The sequence below is a fragment of the Xiphias gladius genome, chromosome 17, assembly GCF_016859285.1.
Source record: "Xiphias gladius isolate SHS-SW01 ecotype Sanya breed wild chromosome 17, ASM1685928v1, whole genome shotgun sequence".
In the NCBI taxonomy this organism is placed as follows: domain Eukaryota; kingdom Metazoa; phylum Chordata; class Actinopteri; order Istiophoriformes; family Xiphiidae; genus Xiphias; species Xiphias gladius.
Genome location: NC_053416.1, coordinates 4,737,452 through 4,755,727, shown reverse-complemented (window position 1 = coordinate 4,755,727; position 18,276 = coordinate 4,737,452). Strand labels below are relative to the sequence as shown.

Here is an 18,276-nt window from a genome sequence, read left to right as displayed (position 1 = left end):
ACAGTTTTACAACTGCATGAAAGTGCAACATCTTCAAATGTGTGGCGGATTCTTTTATTCAGCTGCTCCTCTACAACGCTAAATATTAGGGTCAAGCAGACCGAATATGAGAGGTTTACTTGAGAAGATTAGGAACTATTCAGCTAAACCTTTCTGATTACACCAGCAGTATGAAATTTTGCTACATCCTTTGTTAGATTTGCCGATCTTTTACCCCTGTTTCATACAGTTCTGTTTTACTTCACAGCCACCAAGAAGAGAGTATGAAGGCTTTATTTGTGTTGTTTTAGGGATAGGTGAATCACTGGTAAATCATTTAGCTCCTGTGATAGATCTAATTGAATAGAAAATATTTGCTCCTTTTATTTTCGCTGATCATACAGGAAATCAGAATTATGAAGCTTAAAAATTTCAAAACTATAACTCATTTGATCGATTCAATTGATTGAATTTCTCTTAAAAGTAAAATAAATGAGTAGCCGTGCAAACCCTACTGTATTTGTAAAGGTGTTGCTGAGCCCAAGCATAAGGTTTTGGGTATTTTTAATTGAGCCCTGTTGAGAGGAAATGTATTCCCAAAGAGAGGTGTCACAGGTCGCTGTGGCCAACGTGAGGAAAAACATCCAGAGAAGAAGATCTGGCTGGAGGAGTCAGGGAGATGAAGGCAGGAGTCCTATCTGGTGCAGCCAGGGGGGGGAACTGGGGCTAACAGGACTGGACGACAGGATGTGGGTCTTCAGTCATTTAAAGTACCAGGTAATTCATTGGTCAACGTGTGCCAGCGCTCAATTTTCTTGTCCTTGTTTTTGAGGCAGTCAAACCAGTGTTTGAGCCTCTCTCCATTTGCATTGATACCCAGAGATACACCACCTGGAAGAAGGCGCAAAAACAGTATGATTCATTAAGGAGTCCTTAGCAAAACATGCAGGAGCTTCATGATGTGTGACAATAGAAAATCATTATAATGTCTCAGTAACAGCACGAAACAGCTAAAACCGGAATGGAACTAAAGATGCTACGTTGGTCAGCACTCTGCAAAACAACACCCTTTATAGAGTGTTTATAATTTGATTTATTAGTGGTTCATGTATAATTTTGACAACAAACGAAACTCCCCTAAAGGTCCATTTCGTAGCTTTCCCGGAGCTATTGATCATATCAGAGCAGCTAGTAAATGGCCCTTTGGGTGAGACTGTTGTGTCATCTGCGGCTTCCACGATCAGGAATGAACCTCAGCATTTATTTCATACATCATGAGTTTTTCTCTTTCGAAAATGTCATGAAAACAGCAGTTATGCAAATTTGTAAGTAATAAATGAGGTGTAATAGGTCTGTTTTGTAATAAACCATCCATTCTGCAGATGAAGTAAGTGTCATGCTGGAGGAGAATAAACAGTAAACCAAAGAGTTTTTTTCACAAGTTTATCAACTCGTTCCGATAAATGACTTATAACTGATCTATGAAGTGTTTTACTCACTGATAACAGGTCAGTAAATATGGTATCAAATAATCAGTGAAGTAAAGCTGTGTCTTAACCAAGTCTAATGTGTTCCCAGGGTTGGTCACTGGTGTTATTGACATGGAAGTTAAAATCACCAGGTAAAACAATCCTATGATAAATGGTAAGAACAATCGACATAAAATCAGAAGACTCAGATAGAAAGTTGGTGATGTGCTTAGTGGGTCGTTAGCTAATCACAGCTACGGCTAAAGCTGAGTACTCAAAACTTAAAAAGCCTCCAGAGCAACAGGGATGGTACACCTCAGGACGTGCAGGCCTCTGCGTGTTCGTCTGTGAGGATGGATCCACGGATTTAGCACCGAAGAGCTGGAAGATGGTGATGGAATTTAATGCGTGGACCTGTATATGTACTGCCGCTTAACGCTAGCCACCATGATGCAGGTCACTGGTAGCCTGGTTCCAGACCTATAAATCACTGCGCACAACTAGGATCTGTTCAGTGATTCAAACAGTTCTGGTATTGTGCCCATCGATGGGTGTCGACCATTCAGACCGCAACAGGCCGAATTAAGCGCGTTGAACCGAGCCCCTGGGGAACGCTCTGGGCTGCGAGATGATTTTTGATATAGTGGCCGCACCCAGTGTGGCATTAATGTGTGGCGCGCAGTGAACCAAAACCAATATTTCCCCACATACGATCGTTAAAAAAAAGGAGCAGCTGTGAAAAGGTGAGCCATAAATCCAATGGGAAGTCGGCCGGCTTGGTCAGGGGTCCAGTTTTCCTGGGGTCATGAAATGGACTTTGTCTTCCGACATGGCTAGCAAGCTGCATAGCCACATCCATGATGCATCCAAAATAAAAAGAGAAAAGTGGACAAAAAAATGGCATCCAGCGTGGATGCGATCAGCACAGCTGTACAGGTAGTTTTAGGTCCACTACAGAGATAACAACTCTTAAATTGATGTATATCTTTGAACATAGTGAGAAATGTTCAGTTAACTGCTTCTAGCGACTGCTATCACAGCCTCTGTGTCGTAAAACAACATTGGTGAGACTCATACATCAATCACTGCTGATTGTCTGGGGCAAAACAAAGCACAATCTCCCCCCTCCGAACGGAAATCCCCTGGTGTGAGCAAAATGTCAGGATGAATGGATGAAATGACACTTGATTATCAGGCTGGATCTCATGGGAAGGATAGCAGAAAACGTTTTCCTTATGACAAAGCTAATCATTCTGTAAGAGTATGGCAAAACAACCTCGACTCGAGGTCCACTTACTAGCTTTTTCTAGGGTTTCTAATGGTCTTCATCAGAAGGACAGAGTGTCCGTGGCTCCCAGTGAAACTTTAGTTAAGATTATTTTGGCAAACAACTATTTCCAAAGTGAAGAAGGAACATTCATGCATAAATTGCTGAGAGGCTTCCTTCCCAGTCTAGTCATTTTTCTGATAAGTTCCTTTATTCATGTCTTTTTTCCCCAAACTGTTTTTCATTTTCATGGTTCTAAGCGGGACAAAGGCCTCTTATTGCCTACTAACTTTAGAGAGAGAGCGCTTTGAAGCAGGTTCGGTCATCAGTACAGTTTGTTCAACCTGACATGAGAACGTGACGGCAGGCCAGCTAGTTCCTAGCGTGGCTCGGTGCTCGCATGTTTTCTCTCCGCCTCCAGCCAAAGAGAGGGGCCAGACGGACAGCAGACTCAGACGGGACAGAAGGCCAGTGGTGGCTGCGGAGGCTGACGAATGGCGAGTCTAGATATTTCAACTCATCACCACATCGTCCTCACGCCTGAGCACGGCCCACCGTTGCTTACCTATGAAGTCGTTGGACTTTCCGATGTCGTAGTCCCACACGGTCACCTCCAGGGTCTTCTTGGTGAGGTCTGCATATTTTATGTCATAGCAGAACTCCTACCGAGAACAGAACAGCAGAGAATAAGAGCTCCAGCAGTTCCTCCCTCCGGTGTGATCACAGACAATCACGATTACACGTCTCATCTTTTCAGATTGCCACAAAGGATGAAGCCTTTGTAGATTCAAAGGTTTTTGAAATTGTTGAATAAGAGTCGATTCTGCTTCGCCACCTTCACAACAAAACACTCCTCTGCACGGCGTTGGTTTGCATAATTATCATTACGAACCTGAATGCAACTGACATTTGTTTTATTTTTCTGGCGAAATTGATTCACACAATTGTGAGCGCCTCATTGAGTTTGAACTTTTTTTAGAATAACACGCGGGTTAACGTCGGTGCAGTAGCTGCGCCATTTTCTCACTCTCAGGGAGTCATTCACCTCATGGTCAAATATTCAGTCAGTCCTATTTGTTCAGGACCCTTGTATAGACTCATTCAGTACATACTACACGTGTCGGAAGTATCTCGATGGGAACAGCGGAGGAAACAAAATTCGAGGCACATTGTGGGGTACTTTAAGAGAATGACAGTGTAATCAATAAAGTACACTGACCACTAAATGAAACAAATTGTTTTCTGTGATAACAATTTGCACCGTGCAAAGCCGGAGCATTTATTCTGCATTTCAGTCTGTGAGTTCAGTCAAGGCTACTGCTCCACCTTAATGAAGTCAATGCCTCGATATGGAGAAAGACCCCACCGCTTGCCTCTGACGGAAAGGCCAAGAGGTGACGGAGGAATACGGGCGCAAAAAATGTCAGAGGAAATGTCAAGCTGCTGGCCTGTGTGCGTGTTTGGCCGGGGCCGTCCGCTCGCATAATGGCGGGTACTTCCGAGCCAAGTTACCCCGTGCCATGAAACACCGAGGGGCCTGCTCGGCCTTGGAAACATGCTTGGCATCGCTCTGCGGAACATGCCCGGGTCTTCGGGGACTCTGGAAATGCATTTTCTGATTTCAACAGCACTCAAAGTCAATCACGCCGGTTACAAACTCAGCTGCCCTGGCAGCTACAAGATGCCAGTGGAGTCGGTGGTAATTCTCGCATCTAGCAATTATGCGGGCTTGTCACTACGATAGTCATTTTCCTCCTGTGTTAGTGTAAAAATATTGATTAGAGATCGATTCCGAGCTCCTGAAAATCTTATAATCTATATATTAAATATTCATGAGTAAATAAGCAACAATCAAGGTTAAAGTTTTGAAACAAACATTCTTAGGCATCATTGGAGTTTGACATACATGGACATAGACAGGACTGTCCACTGGGTGTGGTTTGAAAGACGCCGGCCTGGCAAAAATGAGGAACGGCCCCCGCAACTACTGTTACGTTTCGATTCCGGCTGCGTGAAAGTAAGTGACATCGTCTTTTTACGAATGAAACTGCTCGCGTTAAATCACTCAAAAAAAAAAAAAAAAAAAAAAAGCGAGGACAAAAACACAAAAACGGAAAAAGAAACAAAAACTGTTAAAACCTCGGGAGAAATATGTGCGATCATCACTCAAAAACTGGATTAAGAAAAATGTGTCCTCGGGGCCTTTAAACAAATGGTGAAGACCGCGGGACATCACGTCAAGTTTCATTCGGACACACTTTCGTGTTTTCAAGGGCGTTTTGCGTCAACGCCTCACGACCCCAGACGCCGGTGGGACGCGTCAAGGATTTACGGTGGCCGAGGGGAAGAAGGTGCGGCGCGGCGCGGCGCGGCGCGGTAACTGCCGGGAGACACCCGCGCCGCGTCTTCGCAGGCAGCTTCGGTTCTCTCAACAAGTCCTCTTGTGATGGATTTAAAAAAAAAAAAAAAGAGGCGCCTCTGTTCAATCTGACAGCCGTGCCCTCTCCAAATGGCTTTTTTTTTTTTTTTGCGGGTCCAGGGGGTTACGGAGGTTGCGCGGCACATTGGAGCATCGGGTAAACACTCAATTTAGCTAAAAGAAAACAGGAGACACATGTGAGGAAATCAGAGCAAGGTCGAAGTAGGACGTGGGTTTATACCTCGTTGAATTCGGGATTGAGCGTCTTCTTTTTCACGGCAGTCTTGTGCTTCGACTTTTTATTCTCGTCGGGCTTCAGGTACCTGTGGGAGACCAGGGCGGGGGAGAAAAGGGAGCGAGACTTAGTAGAGGCACCTGCTGCGCTGAGACCTGACCCCCAAGCTCTTACCGACCCGCCACTCTGCCGTGGCCGGAGCAGCAAAGGAGGGAAACACATTCAAAACTGTGTGTCGATGTTCGGGGCTGATCCGTGAACGCAACACAATGCCGGGTAAAAGCAGCACACGCCGCTGGGTTTTCTCAGCTGTGATATTGTTCTGTCCTCCAGAGGGGGCTGTGGTACTGCCCTACGTTCAAGCGCACAGCTGCGTTTCACCACACACACACACACACACACACACACACACACACTACATGGTATTACTACATTTTCTGACTTTACAGACTCCACCGGTTTATTTAAGACATTTTTTTCCCCCCTCAGTCGGTAACACATAGACTCTCTGGTGTCATCAACCCTTCTCTATCATGACTGATGTCCTACACGTGTTGTTAGCGTACCGACCAGAAGTTTACTTTATTTTGTGGTGAAGACACCTCGCCTCACAACAGTAAGATATTTCCAGTGTCAGCTGATACTCCCACTGCATCAGAGCAGCGGAGATCTCCAGTGTGTGGTTCACGTAAAACCTAAATCTATAAATCTTTGTATTTTCAATGTGAGGTTTTATGGCTTCGTTTACTACCTTCACGACGTTGCTTTGTGTGTTCTTGTGCTCCTTTCGTATTAGATATTTGTGAGGCACTTTAAGTCGTGCTACACTCGGTTGCCAGTTTGTTAGGCACACCTAGTCAAAACTAATGCAGTTCAATGCAACAGCCCTGCAGTTATAATGCTCCTTTTTTTATTTAAACTGTTTTGGAGAGGTTCTGGATTATTTCAGTGTAACGCAATACGATTTAACTGCACCAAGTGTTGAAGGAACAACTCTCTGAAACTGTTTTAACAAAAGCTGAACATTATAACCATTGTGAAGCTACAGTTTATTGCAGGGCTGTTGCATTAGACTGCATCAGCTTCGGTTAAGTGTACTTAATAAACTGGCAACCGAGTGCATGTTGTGAAATATAAGACACAAATGGAAGTTGACTCTATTTTGGTTCGCCGAGGTCTTGCTGATGCTCCCAAAGCATGTACCATTGCGGTTACGTATCCGTTCCAGTTTGCACTGACTGAAAACCGATTGTTAGCGGCACTGCTGCTCCGGGTGCAGGCAACACACCGCGTGTGTTACCGCCGGTGTGTGCGTGCGTGCGTGTGCGGGCAGGCCCTTTGTTTCCGTTTTCGCCTACATGCTGTAAGTCACGCGCGAGGCGGCCCGTACGTATGTCAAGCCCTGTGCACTGGATGCTGTTTAGTGCCTCTGCTCGTTTGGCCAAAAACCAGCTTTAGACAATAATGCTCATTCTGATGTGGTATATTTCAATCTAGTAAGCAATTACAGCAGCTCGTCACGTCACTCTCCCCTTTTACATGCTCGTCAGACTTTGCCAGACTTCAATTTCCCAAGGTAACAAGGGGACTTAAAGGGTGGCTAAGTGGGTTATTGCGCACCAACTTACCCCGTGGGGGAACGGGGGCTGAAATTGTTGTTGATGAGGATGTTGCAGCGAACCTAATTGTTGTTGTTGTTGTTGTCATGTAATGGGACAACCGAGTGAAAATCAGGATGCAAACAATGCACAGTGTGCAGTACAATGGTTTTACGTGTTATGTCACTGCGCTTCTCTCCAGCAACGGAGCATTCGAACTGAATACTCGTTTCTTTAAAAAAATATCTCTACATCTAAGCTTGACGAAATGCACTCGTCATTGACAGAGGAGCGGTTGAGGAGGGCATTTAACCTTTCTTCTTTCATGACGTACTCCTCTACCTTCTCGACTAATGCATGCATTCTGCACTCATACAGCACGTGCGTTTTAAGGATCTTCCCAACATTACCAACGCAACAGGGCAAAACATTTTTCCGTCCAGGTGACAGCTGCGACTTGATGCATGGGTCTTGCTAGACATTGGTTGGCGACAGAGTATATTTCCTTTACTCCTACTCACACGAGCCACTTAGTAAATTTGTTATCTGCCAGCGTGTCCTTCAAGCTTCAGGGAGATTTTCTCGACCTCAGACTGTTGGAAAAACCTTGCCAGCCCCTCTCCTCCGAAACGAGTTGTGCCTTTGTTCTCGAGGTGTGCACAGCAGAGTCGGAAATTAATTGCACTTTCATTGCTCAGCCAGATGAAAGACGTGGGAAATGTTCATGTGTGATAAATAGGACTCTCCTTCAAACTGCAGCCCTACGGATGGCCCCTTGTGCTGCGTATCTTTCATGCTGCTGATAATCAGTTAGTTTACCTCTTTTCTGCTAAAACATCAGCACTGCCAGCTAATCCATCTCAGCACTTCTACAGTGTACGTCCTCTAAAAATAGCATTAAATACGATGAGCATCCGGTGTTTTGAGGAGAGAGGCTGGTCGAGAGGAACAATCAGTGGACAGGTTGCTTTATGTGGACTCAACCCATGTTTGTGAATAATGTATGTTGTAAATTCCCAAGTGCTTCCTTAAAGTCAGAAATACATATATAATACCAATACTGGTTTTTGGTAGACTTAAGGATGATGAGTCTGTCTTACACTTTGCTCGAGAGCAGGACGTCTTAACAACTAAAAGTCGTTGTTGTTCACGAAGGCTCGGGGTTGATTTGTAATGATGTTGGTGACCCCCCCCCCCTCTGAACTTTCCTCTCAGGCAGTCGTGAGGTCAGATTTTCGGTTGATGGCAATGAATGCATGTGATTGGTTGTTGATACCGCAGAAGTATCCACAACAAATTTAGTTTTATTTTTATACCTGAAGGACCAAACTAAAGATCAACTCAGTTGTGAAGTGTGAACATCTGGAATTCTTAGTGAATATGTAAATGTGTAATTAATTTTTCTTCCTGTATTTTCTATTCTTCCAAAAGGACCCCCAATTTTTTCTTCAGAGTTTGTTTCTATTTCACTACACCAACTTCCCCAATTTTTTCACACGATTCCACTTTCATAACAGAGTCGAGTTATGTGCTTGGCTGTTGCTTTTGTCTGGATGAGCAGGGCACCAATGACATCATGAAATAAAACAATCACTTGAAAAATGCCGTTATGAAAAAAAAATAAAAAATAAAATCTGACTTTCGAAAAACATTGAAAACAGCCGGAAAGAAATTAAAATGACCTGCAATAATCTCAGTTGTTGTGTAAAGAAGCTAGATAAAACAACATTTCATAATAATCAGCAGCGCTGAAATGGTTAGTCAGTTAAACAGCAACGGTTTTGATAACAGACTTTTTTTTTAAAGTGAATGATTAACTGATCAACTTATTTTTTAGTTAGTTATTCTTCAGACAAAACGTTTTAAGACATTGGACCTTGGGAAATTCGGACTGTGAACATTATTCATTTTGTCACTATTTTCTAACGTTTTATAGACAAAACCATGAATCAGTTAATCAAGGAGATAACTTACAAATTATGAAAGTAATAGTTAGTTGCACACCTAATAATAACATATCCTGTATTGGACAAATTCTGGTTTGTCATGGCTTGGGTCCACATTTCATAGTTTAAAACTAATTCACAGTTTTAAAGAAAGGGGGCACATTTATAAAATGAGTAAAAATGTGTTCTGACTCGAGTTTAAAGCCACGGTTGCCGACAATAATTCACCGTAGATTATTAACAGTTACATTGTTTATTAAGTATAATAAATTAATTCCAAATAAACAACTTTAAATATTGTAATCATCCTTTGGTTTGTCAACGTGGTCGTTTTGTGTCCCTTTGCAGTTGTTTTTCGCCTCTTTGTGGTCATTTTGCATCTTTTTGTGGTCAGTCCAACGAGAAAGGTTAACAGTCAGTTCATATAGAGGTTCTGGTCCAGGGACCCTCGGCCTGTACCTGGTAAGGCCGGTCAGTAATCCATTCATGACACTAAGCCAACTACCTATCGCCTACCGGATCTGGTAGGGGGAGATCAGATTCCACCTGTCTGGCCCCACCCCTGGTTACGATAAACTGTAATTATCCTTTAAGTTTAGGTCAATTATTCTTATAGCTGATTGAAGAGACCTAGAGCCTGTTTGTGACTGCGTACAATACTGACGTTTTGACGTAGGGGTCGGAGAAGCCGTTGGCGTCCATGGCGGCGAGGTGAGCACAGCGTATGATGCCCACAACCAGGCAAGACTTCTGGGTGTTGTACTTCAGAGAAATCATGATGCGTCCTCGTTCCTCCAGGGATTTGTCTTCTGTCTTGTTGACCTGCAGCGATAAAAAAATGACCAGGTTTAGGAATAACGACCAGCTCTCGTAACAAACACTGCCAGCCGGGCTTCCCCTCAGGCCCACACGAGTATCATTTTAGGCAGATGTTTTCTCATTTCTGGCACCATTGTCATTTGGAAGATAACCAAAAGCTTTAATTTCCAAAATGGCATTAATCCATGTGGAAAACAAAATCATTACCTGGAAATGTTCTCACCATGTCAACCATGGATTTAATTCATTTATTTTTTTCAAATCCCAGTACTTTCTTTGTCCTTTTGTCAAGTATTTTGTTAAAGTAAGTCGGTGTCATTAAGGGTCTGCAGCAGCTACGGCACTTGCCTTCTTGAGAGCTGTGTGTCTTGAAAAATCAGCCAAAACACTGATTGGCTGATTGATGCCATCTCCGCTGTAGATGGTGAGTTAATAGCCTCATCAAAATTAATTTGCCATGTTCTTTAGAGACAAGATAAACATCTGAATTAACACATGGCCTGTGTGCCAAGACTGTGCCTATTTTCATTCCAAACACCCCATCTTCGCCTTCTCATTCAGCCTGAGAGCCAGACGTTCAGGTCCCGACAAATGAATTCAAACATTCCTGTCCGTGTGAGTGATTCAGAATTAAATGTGATGTGGCCATGTCTGAATTTAAGACCACCAGGAGACAATCGTCTGAAGCTGTCGGCTTCCCTGATATGCCACTGCATCCGTGTCAGTCACGCCGGATAACCCCTACCTGCTAACAACACCCTTACCAGTCGCCTCGGTCCACAGCTGGCGAACATCTTTGCCCCGCTAAACCCGAGATAAGACTGAAGATGTGGGAAATTCACTTGAAGCGCCAGGAGAGAAACACAATAGGATGCCTCAAAGACAGCGGCAAAGTTAAGCCTTCTCTCACCCGCAGTAACACCGAGAGACTAAACGGCCCGGTGACCACAGCCCGGCCACTGAAAATGGCACGCCTCCTCTCAGATAAGAGAATAAGAATTCCTTCACGAGGCCACCGTCCTACTGTATGTCCAGAAATCTCCCGCCACACAAATGAGGGTAAACTTCCCCGCATCCCTGCGGAAGAGAAGAGCTCCCTTGGCTGCAAAATATGTATGTGCTCGCCACAACATAAGAAAAAAGCTTGTGTCTCCTTTGTTCTCGTCGATTATCATTTGTATCGTTAACAATCATGCAAATCATTCCCGGTATCCCAAAAAGGACAGCTGGAAACTACATATAATGATTTTAACTGGAACCAGGCAGTGGAAGTAGATTTCTTATCTTCCTACACGGTTGCAGAACTAATCGTGGACTCACACTGAGAGTCTGTTCATCACATGCATTGCATGTATAATGCATCGCAGTCTTCGTCTTCTTCGTCTTCTTGAGCTGCACATAAACGGGGCACGACTTTCATTCCTGTGGCTCCGGACTCTGGAATCAGGGCTGGATTTGGTGATTTGGGGTTGACTCTGAATTGCGACCTCTCTCCTTTTTTGATACGTCACCTCTGAGCCGGAGTTCAACAAAGTATGCAGGAAGGAACTGGACTGGACAACCCTGTTTCCTAGAAATTACATTTCTGTGGTACTAAAGTGTTTTCCCAATTATTGGGTTTGTGGTGTCAAATGTAATCGCTGCCTGGATTATGTTCGGAGGCAATGTTTTGTTTTTTTTCTCGAATGAATTAAGCGCTACATTTATGTATTGCACCAGCGTCCCAGGGCAACCCGAGCTCCGAGAAATTTTCTTTACAAGTAAACCACAACAGCGAATCTTATTTGCTAGAAACGCAATCACCGGCTGGATTATGTTCGGGGGCAATTTTCTTTTTTTCTTTTTTTTTTCTTGAACGAATGGAGTGCTACATTTCTTAACAGCAGTAGAGTCCCGCCTGAGGTTAGGTTTAAGCAGGAAGGTTAGGCAAGGATTTCTGGATTTGGTTAAATTTAATTAAACACGTCGTGTCTGGAGTGACTGTGAACTTTTTCTATATTACACCAGACCAGGATCTTTAACCGAGTTTAAAGAGTTTAACCGAGTGCCGCCAGAGTGTAAACACACCCATAACAAAGTTTAACCGAGTGCCGCCAGAGTGTAAACACACCCGTAACAAAGTTTAATAATGCTATAGTCACTACAGATGGATATGATCTGTGAACATTTTATAGGCAAGTTAACAACATATCTTCATTACGTTAGTAGAAAATAACATGGTAACATGGTTTCAATTACGTTTCCTACAAAACATATTTGCTGTTGCAGTTTAGTTGTACACATATGTAATTTCTCAGAGACAGGGTTGCACAGGTAGGAGGCAGGGGTGGATGTCAGGTGTGCAAAGCGCGTGACTGTCACACCAGAGGCCTGAGTTTGCATCAACAGTCCCGTCTGGGATCAGGTCTAACTAACAAAAAGCACTTGGGTTAGGGTTGGGTTTGGCTTAGCTACAAAATCACACAACTCGTGCACTTTATCTTTTATCTCGATACTGATTTTCCTTAAACTGCCTGCTATGTAGAAAATGTAGCCTACAAAGACTAACGGATCAACTGATTTGTCGGTCGGTTGACTGACTGAATCGAATGGCTGCCCGTCGTCTGCTGCAGCACCGGCTCATTCAGTGATTTTTTTTTTTTTGAGGATCTGAAAGTTGGCAGCTCTTCCCCACGTGAGGGTGCAGTTAAAACTGACCATATGATCAGTCAGTCAGTTCGGTCCGTACTTGCTTATTGGTGAAGTCGACCCCTGCAGTTGCCGGCCATTCATCATGTGGCTCTGTGGCTGTCTTTTTTTCCACAATCTTTCAGTGCTCTGGAGAGTTCCCCAGAAAGAAAAGTACACTCCAAACTCGAGTGTATGATTTTTTTTTTTCGCAGAAATGCAGCTCAGGCCCCTTAGGAGCTATCTGAGCTTTGTTTTCTCCCCCCCCCCCTTTTTTTTTTCACTGCTATGCCCAGTGACTTAGAAATGCAATTTACCAGCAACACTCCCACGGCTGCTGATTGCGTGAATGCGCGCTGGGCTTTCCCAGACATCAGCATTTATTTTTAACCACATATACAGTATAAGACCCCCCATATCAGAAGAGCGGAGGCGCAGAGGCTTAACAACTTGAAGCTTATCAAGAGCTGCTTGAAAGTGCATGGACCAGTGGAAATGTGGACATTAGGACTGTGAGTTCTTCCAATTTGGTTTGTGCCATTTCAAATTGATATTCATTAGGCTTTTCTGTCCCATTCCGCCTCTCTGTCTCATTTATAACAAACTGCAAATTACTTCACATTTGAGCTGAGCTATTAAGTTAAAGAGACATATAGTTCTAAAAAAAGTAGGTTAAATTAGTTTGTTTCTGAAGTTAAATCTGTATTTGCAATATTATAATACACGTCACGACTTCAAAAATAGCACTGATGAATACTTGACCGATTCTATGTTAAAGCCTGTGGTCCTCTTAACATTACTGACTTTGGAGCCAGCAGTCGAAGGAAGCAACACTGTCGGCTGCCACCTCGCTGCCCCCTAACCCCTCTGCTACCGGGCCTAGACCCAACCCAAAACCCATAGTTTTTCAGGACAAGTACAGTCGCGGCACTTTCAGAACGCTATCGTACAACAGTCCTCCACTGACTTAGCATGGCAATCACACAACACTGTTGGACTCACGCTTTTTTTTAAAACAAATGACCAAAATCGATGCAGCAGGCTGCAGAGGTCTGGTAGGATCACTTGTTTCTGATGCCACACCCCTCAGATTTTTTTTTTTTTTTTTTATCTTCAAATTTGCGGGGCCTTCAGCCACAACCGACACCGACCCAAGTGACAGCCCTCGAGGCAGTTTATCAGACTTCACGCAGCTCCCTCTGGAGCTTCAAAAGGCTTTATGCAACTTTTTTCACATGTGACGTAGAACTCCCCGGAGACCTGTAAAAAGAGTTGGATGTGTAAAATCAGTGGCGTTCACCTTTAAGTCTTGGGTGTTCTTCGGACATTTCTGATCGTGCCACTGATCCATGCCATATGTTGCAAGAGGACACGCAATTCCCAGTGGGAAGAGGGAAACAGAGACAGTGTGGGGGAGATGTGTTGCATTCGTGGAGGTATTATGGGAAATGGGTACCAGACGTCAAACTAACCGGTGAACACAGTGGAGCATTTAACAGATAAAGAGCCTGATGTCTCCCTCGGGAGTTGGTAGAGACCCAAAACAGACCAGAAAGAGAGGGAATATTGGACTTGTATTCATCAGGTTTACTCCAAATGAATGATAATGTAGCTCCGTAACTGCTGGATGTGTAAACAAGCAACTGTCTGCTACATGTTCATCTTATCGTATTTATGAGGATGTTGTGTTCAAAACTTTTTTCTGCCGCCCCAAAGTGACCAAAAAAAAAAAAAAAAAGTTTAAGAAAAGGTTTTGTAGCAACGTGTATAACTTGTGAGAGCTTGCACAAACCAGGTGAAAGAAAATGCAAATCTTTGGTTTTTAAAACCAAAAACACCTTTTCCCAGTTGTGAAAAGTAATTATGTCAAAAAAAGCCCAAGGCAAGATAAGTATTTCTGCTGTTTGTAGCTGGTTAACACAGCTTAAACATATACCAGTGCACATGAATAGGGAGCTATGATTTGGTCTAGAGTAAGCTGCTGTTTGCGCTTACAAGCTGCAAGCTCTGGCCTTCACTGATAAACACTGACATCCTGAAACGTCCTCGATATTCAGAAACAATGTAAGAGTAATGAAATGAAGAAAAAAAACAAAACAAAGCCTCTGCAGACACAGACCTCTGTCTCCTCCGCAGTCTTGCACTGTGTGTAGGAGACAGTGCTCAACAACCAGTCCAGCAGTGTCCACAGCAGGATACTAATCAGATATCTTCAGGGAACTGACTCTCTCTACATGAATCACAGATGACTTTTGCATGATGTCTCGCTGGACTGGTGGACTCGCCCTCCATTTCATCTGGCACGCCGACATGTTTCAGACGCCGCCTCGGTTTACTGTCAAATCCATTTAGTCCCGTCTCTTCCTCTGCTGTTTACCCATGTATGGGACAAGCCACTGTTGTCTCTGTCTCTCCGTCTCCCCGTCTCCTTTAACAAGACGCGCTTTGGGAAGTTGGGAAGTCTGTGACAAAACAAGAGGCTGACAGGAATACAACAGTATCAAGGCGGAAAGCGAGCACGGGAGGAAGTGCAACCCCTTGGGCTGCCCGGATGGCGTCAAGGTCGGCATACCTGACAAGTGCAGACATCTTTACAGCACTCCGTGTCTTCTTTTCCGTTTCACACTCACAGACCATCCATTTAGCCTGGGTAGCCTTCCTTCTCTAAGAGCAGATCTTCTTAAACTGGCATTCAAACAACATATACCAACAAAGGACAAATTGGGGAATAGGACTCAAATGATTACCATGTAACATCATTAATCACGGAACAAAAAAAACCACAAAAACTGTCTGCAGCTGCATGGCCTGTGCTCTTCGCAGACTTAGGTCTGCTCACTCCCGCTTCTTCTGTGAGTCTCCTTTTCCTATTTCCATCAATCCGCTCAAACCTGTAAAATAAACGTACATGAGCAAACACGTTGCTGCGCAGTAGCGTGTTTGCTCAACGTCTTCCAGCTAATTGTACCATTGCCCGGGGGAAAACTCAATTAAGATTGGCCACAGGATGTCCATTAATTGAATTTAAACACACGGTATAACCGGACACCTCTGATGTGACTGTCTAAACATCAGTCTGAACGAAAATAGCTGCAGTACGAAATAAAGGAGTGCGATATACGTCACTCTCTCTCTGCCTGCTCCACTCCACAGACCGACAGCAAGGCAGCATAGAGGTAGCAGCCCAACACGGTAATATTCCAAATGTATTGACTGGGTTCCAGGTATTACTCGGCCCCTTAGGGGTTACCAGGGAGACAGAGGAATTACCTGGAACGAGGTCTGGTAATATCGCAGGATAAAGGGGAGTTTTCCTATTGTTCGGGTTGCTGAACAATGCAGTCATCAATTCCAGTTTTTATATGGAAAACCTTCTTTAAATGCCGCAAGGGGGTCTCTGCCTTTGCCTATTTCCCTGCCAAAAGCCTCACAATACAAAATCCTGACATGCTTAGAGGAGCACAGGTTTTCTCCTGCGCCACATGTCATGACTAAGCCTCTCTGAAAACACCGCCTGGGCAGTTCGGGGTCATGACGCTGTAAATATGTATTACAGGAAGCCGGGCCAAAGTGCATCCCCTGCCAATGTCCTGGTAGGATCCCTCAGATCGACACCTCTAAGAGAACAGTGGGGCGCCGACTATTGTGCTGATGCAAGAGAAGAGAAGAGGCGGGGCACTGGCACTCACTCACCAACAAATCCCATAGCGAGAGGATGGAAAAAACAGTGCTGATATCCGAGGAGGTAAAATCAGATGAGAGAACCTTTGACTGGAATTTTTTTGGCTGCCTTAAAGAATATTGCTGCGGGCACCAGTCTTATTTTCAAACGGAATAAGAATGAAAGTCTAAGTTTTAGACCCCTGGGGGCTCCAATGCTTAATAACGCCCACTACACGCATACATCAAATGGCGCAAACAACATAGTGATTTTGGTTTAGTATTTGTGCCTTTAAAGCACCTGAAACTTGGTTTCAAATCTTAAGAATTTCTATGTTACATTAAATATTGATGTCTAAATAAGCAACAATCAAAGTTGAAGAAAAAGCCTAAATTATTATTTATCACCTCCGCCAAGGAGCTTATGTTTTAACCGGTGTGCGTCTGTTGGTTTGTTTGTTCGTCGGCGGGATTATGCAAAAAGCACTGAGCCGATTTTCACCCTGCCTCTTCAAGAAAAGATTTTGACCTGATGGCGCCGCTAAACGAAAGCTCAGGGGTTATCATTATCATTAGATATCATCTTCTGGGGGCCATAAATGTCCACATGTTCAGGGTTTTCATTATTCTTCAAAATATGTTTCTGTGGACCTGCTGGAAGTTTTAATGGCCCGACCAACATTATCGACCCCCCCCCCTCATAACCTCTGTTGGCTGTTTGTGAACTATTCAGCACAGTAGCAATGTTCCTGCTGGGCTTTTGTGTTCCTCAACGCACCCAGCTCCTCTCCTCCTCCTCCTCCTCCTCTCCCTCTGCACGCATTCATATCCCACCAGTGCTCGTTACCAACTTGACTTCTTCTCTCTCCCGTAGTTTCGTGCTTCCTCGTCTCTCTCTCTTCTCTCCTCCTGTCGCTTCGTGCAGGTATTTCTGCCCCCGGTGCTGCAGAGTCTGGATCTGTGACTGCAGACCACCTACTGCCCCCGTGATCCTGCTCAACGCCCACTGCTTCAATTATTATGATTATCATTATTATTGTTATATTCAGTTTTAGTAGTATTATTATTCACCCTATTATAATTATTAGTTTTTATTCTTAGTCTCATTATTATTATACATCTTTATGTGGTACCTGTAATGTGCTATGCCCCCCCCTCCGCTCTCAAGCCAGACACTGCCCTCTATACTCTGCAACGAGACAAAGTGCTATCCAAAACAGGAATTAAGGCGGCCATTTTCCATTTTTAACAAATGTGTGGTCGTCTCTGACAGTCAAGTCTTTCAGTGTCCGACTGAGCTGGGGGAACAGATGAATGTATTGAGACGCTGAGCCAAGATGCATCGCCAGATAAGGCTGCAGGGCCATTACACAGTTCGGGCCCCCCTCTCTGTCTTCTGGTGGCCGGTCCAGAGTCCAGGCTGGCAGACACGTCCGTTGGACGGACAGAGATGGGTGAGCGGTCACGATGTTAGCGAGTGTAGTGCAGGGACACTAGGAGCCGTGCAGGGGGGGGGGGCGATAGCCAATCAGGTGAGAGGCACAGACGAATGTGTGGGCTCATCCCCAGCAGGTGTGGAGACTGCAGGCTGCCCCCACACTCTCCCCATGTGGCTGACACTGTTTTGTACACTTGTGGCTCTGGTACCTTTTTTAATCACTAACTATATTTTATATTCATTTTTAGTGTTTTTATTGTTTGGGAACAACACAGTTTTCTTTTCTTTCTTTCTTTGTTTTTTAAAGGAAAAATCAATAAGTATGTCTTCCATTAGTTTTTATTGTTTGGGTGCTGACTGTTGTGGCCTCTTCATTGAAGCCCTCGTGTCTCAGTTCATCTATTTTCCATTTGGCGCTGTTGGCAGGAGCGGAGAAACAGTTAGCGTGGGTTATCTGCCATAACCGACTATTTATTAAAACGTGTGCTAAAATTCTGAAAAGGGGGAAGAAATAAAAGGGGGGACAGACTGTCGCACCGAGGCCAGAAAGCCAAACCAGCCACGGGTGGGGCGCTGGGAGTATTCGACCTGTGAATAAAAGTCACGTAAAGCCAAACACCCCTCAAATAAAACACCGTGCTAATAAAATGTGCCACCACACACACACCGCGCATCACCATCAAAAGCGAGTGAACTCCCAGCACACCGACCACAACCCCCTGACCGGAGGCCACCACCGGCGGCAGCACAAGGAACACGAGAGAGACAGAACTGAAACC

General features: G+C 44.3%; 1 protein-coding gene across 1 annotated transcript in view; it reads right to left on the bottom strand.

The window, feature by feature from the left end:
* Positions 1-526: 526 nt before the first annotated feature.
* Positions 527-18,276, bottom strand: part of doc2b (double C2-like domains, beta) — a 112,727-nt gene continuing 94,977 nt past the window's right edge. Inside the window, exons 6-9 of the mRNA XM_040150906.1 lie at positions 9,578-9,735; positions 5,376-5,457; positions 3,281-3,377; positions 527-870 (exon numbers count right to left, since the gene is read on the bottom strand). Of these exons, the coding sequence (XP_040006840.1) occupies positions 737-870; positions 3,281-3,377; positions 5,376-5,457; positions 9,578-9,735 (471 nt within the window). The 3' untranslated portion in view covers positions 527-736. The remainder of the gene's footprint in view (positions 871-3,280; positions 3,378-5,375; positions 5,458-9,577; positions 9,736-18,276) is intronic.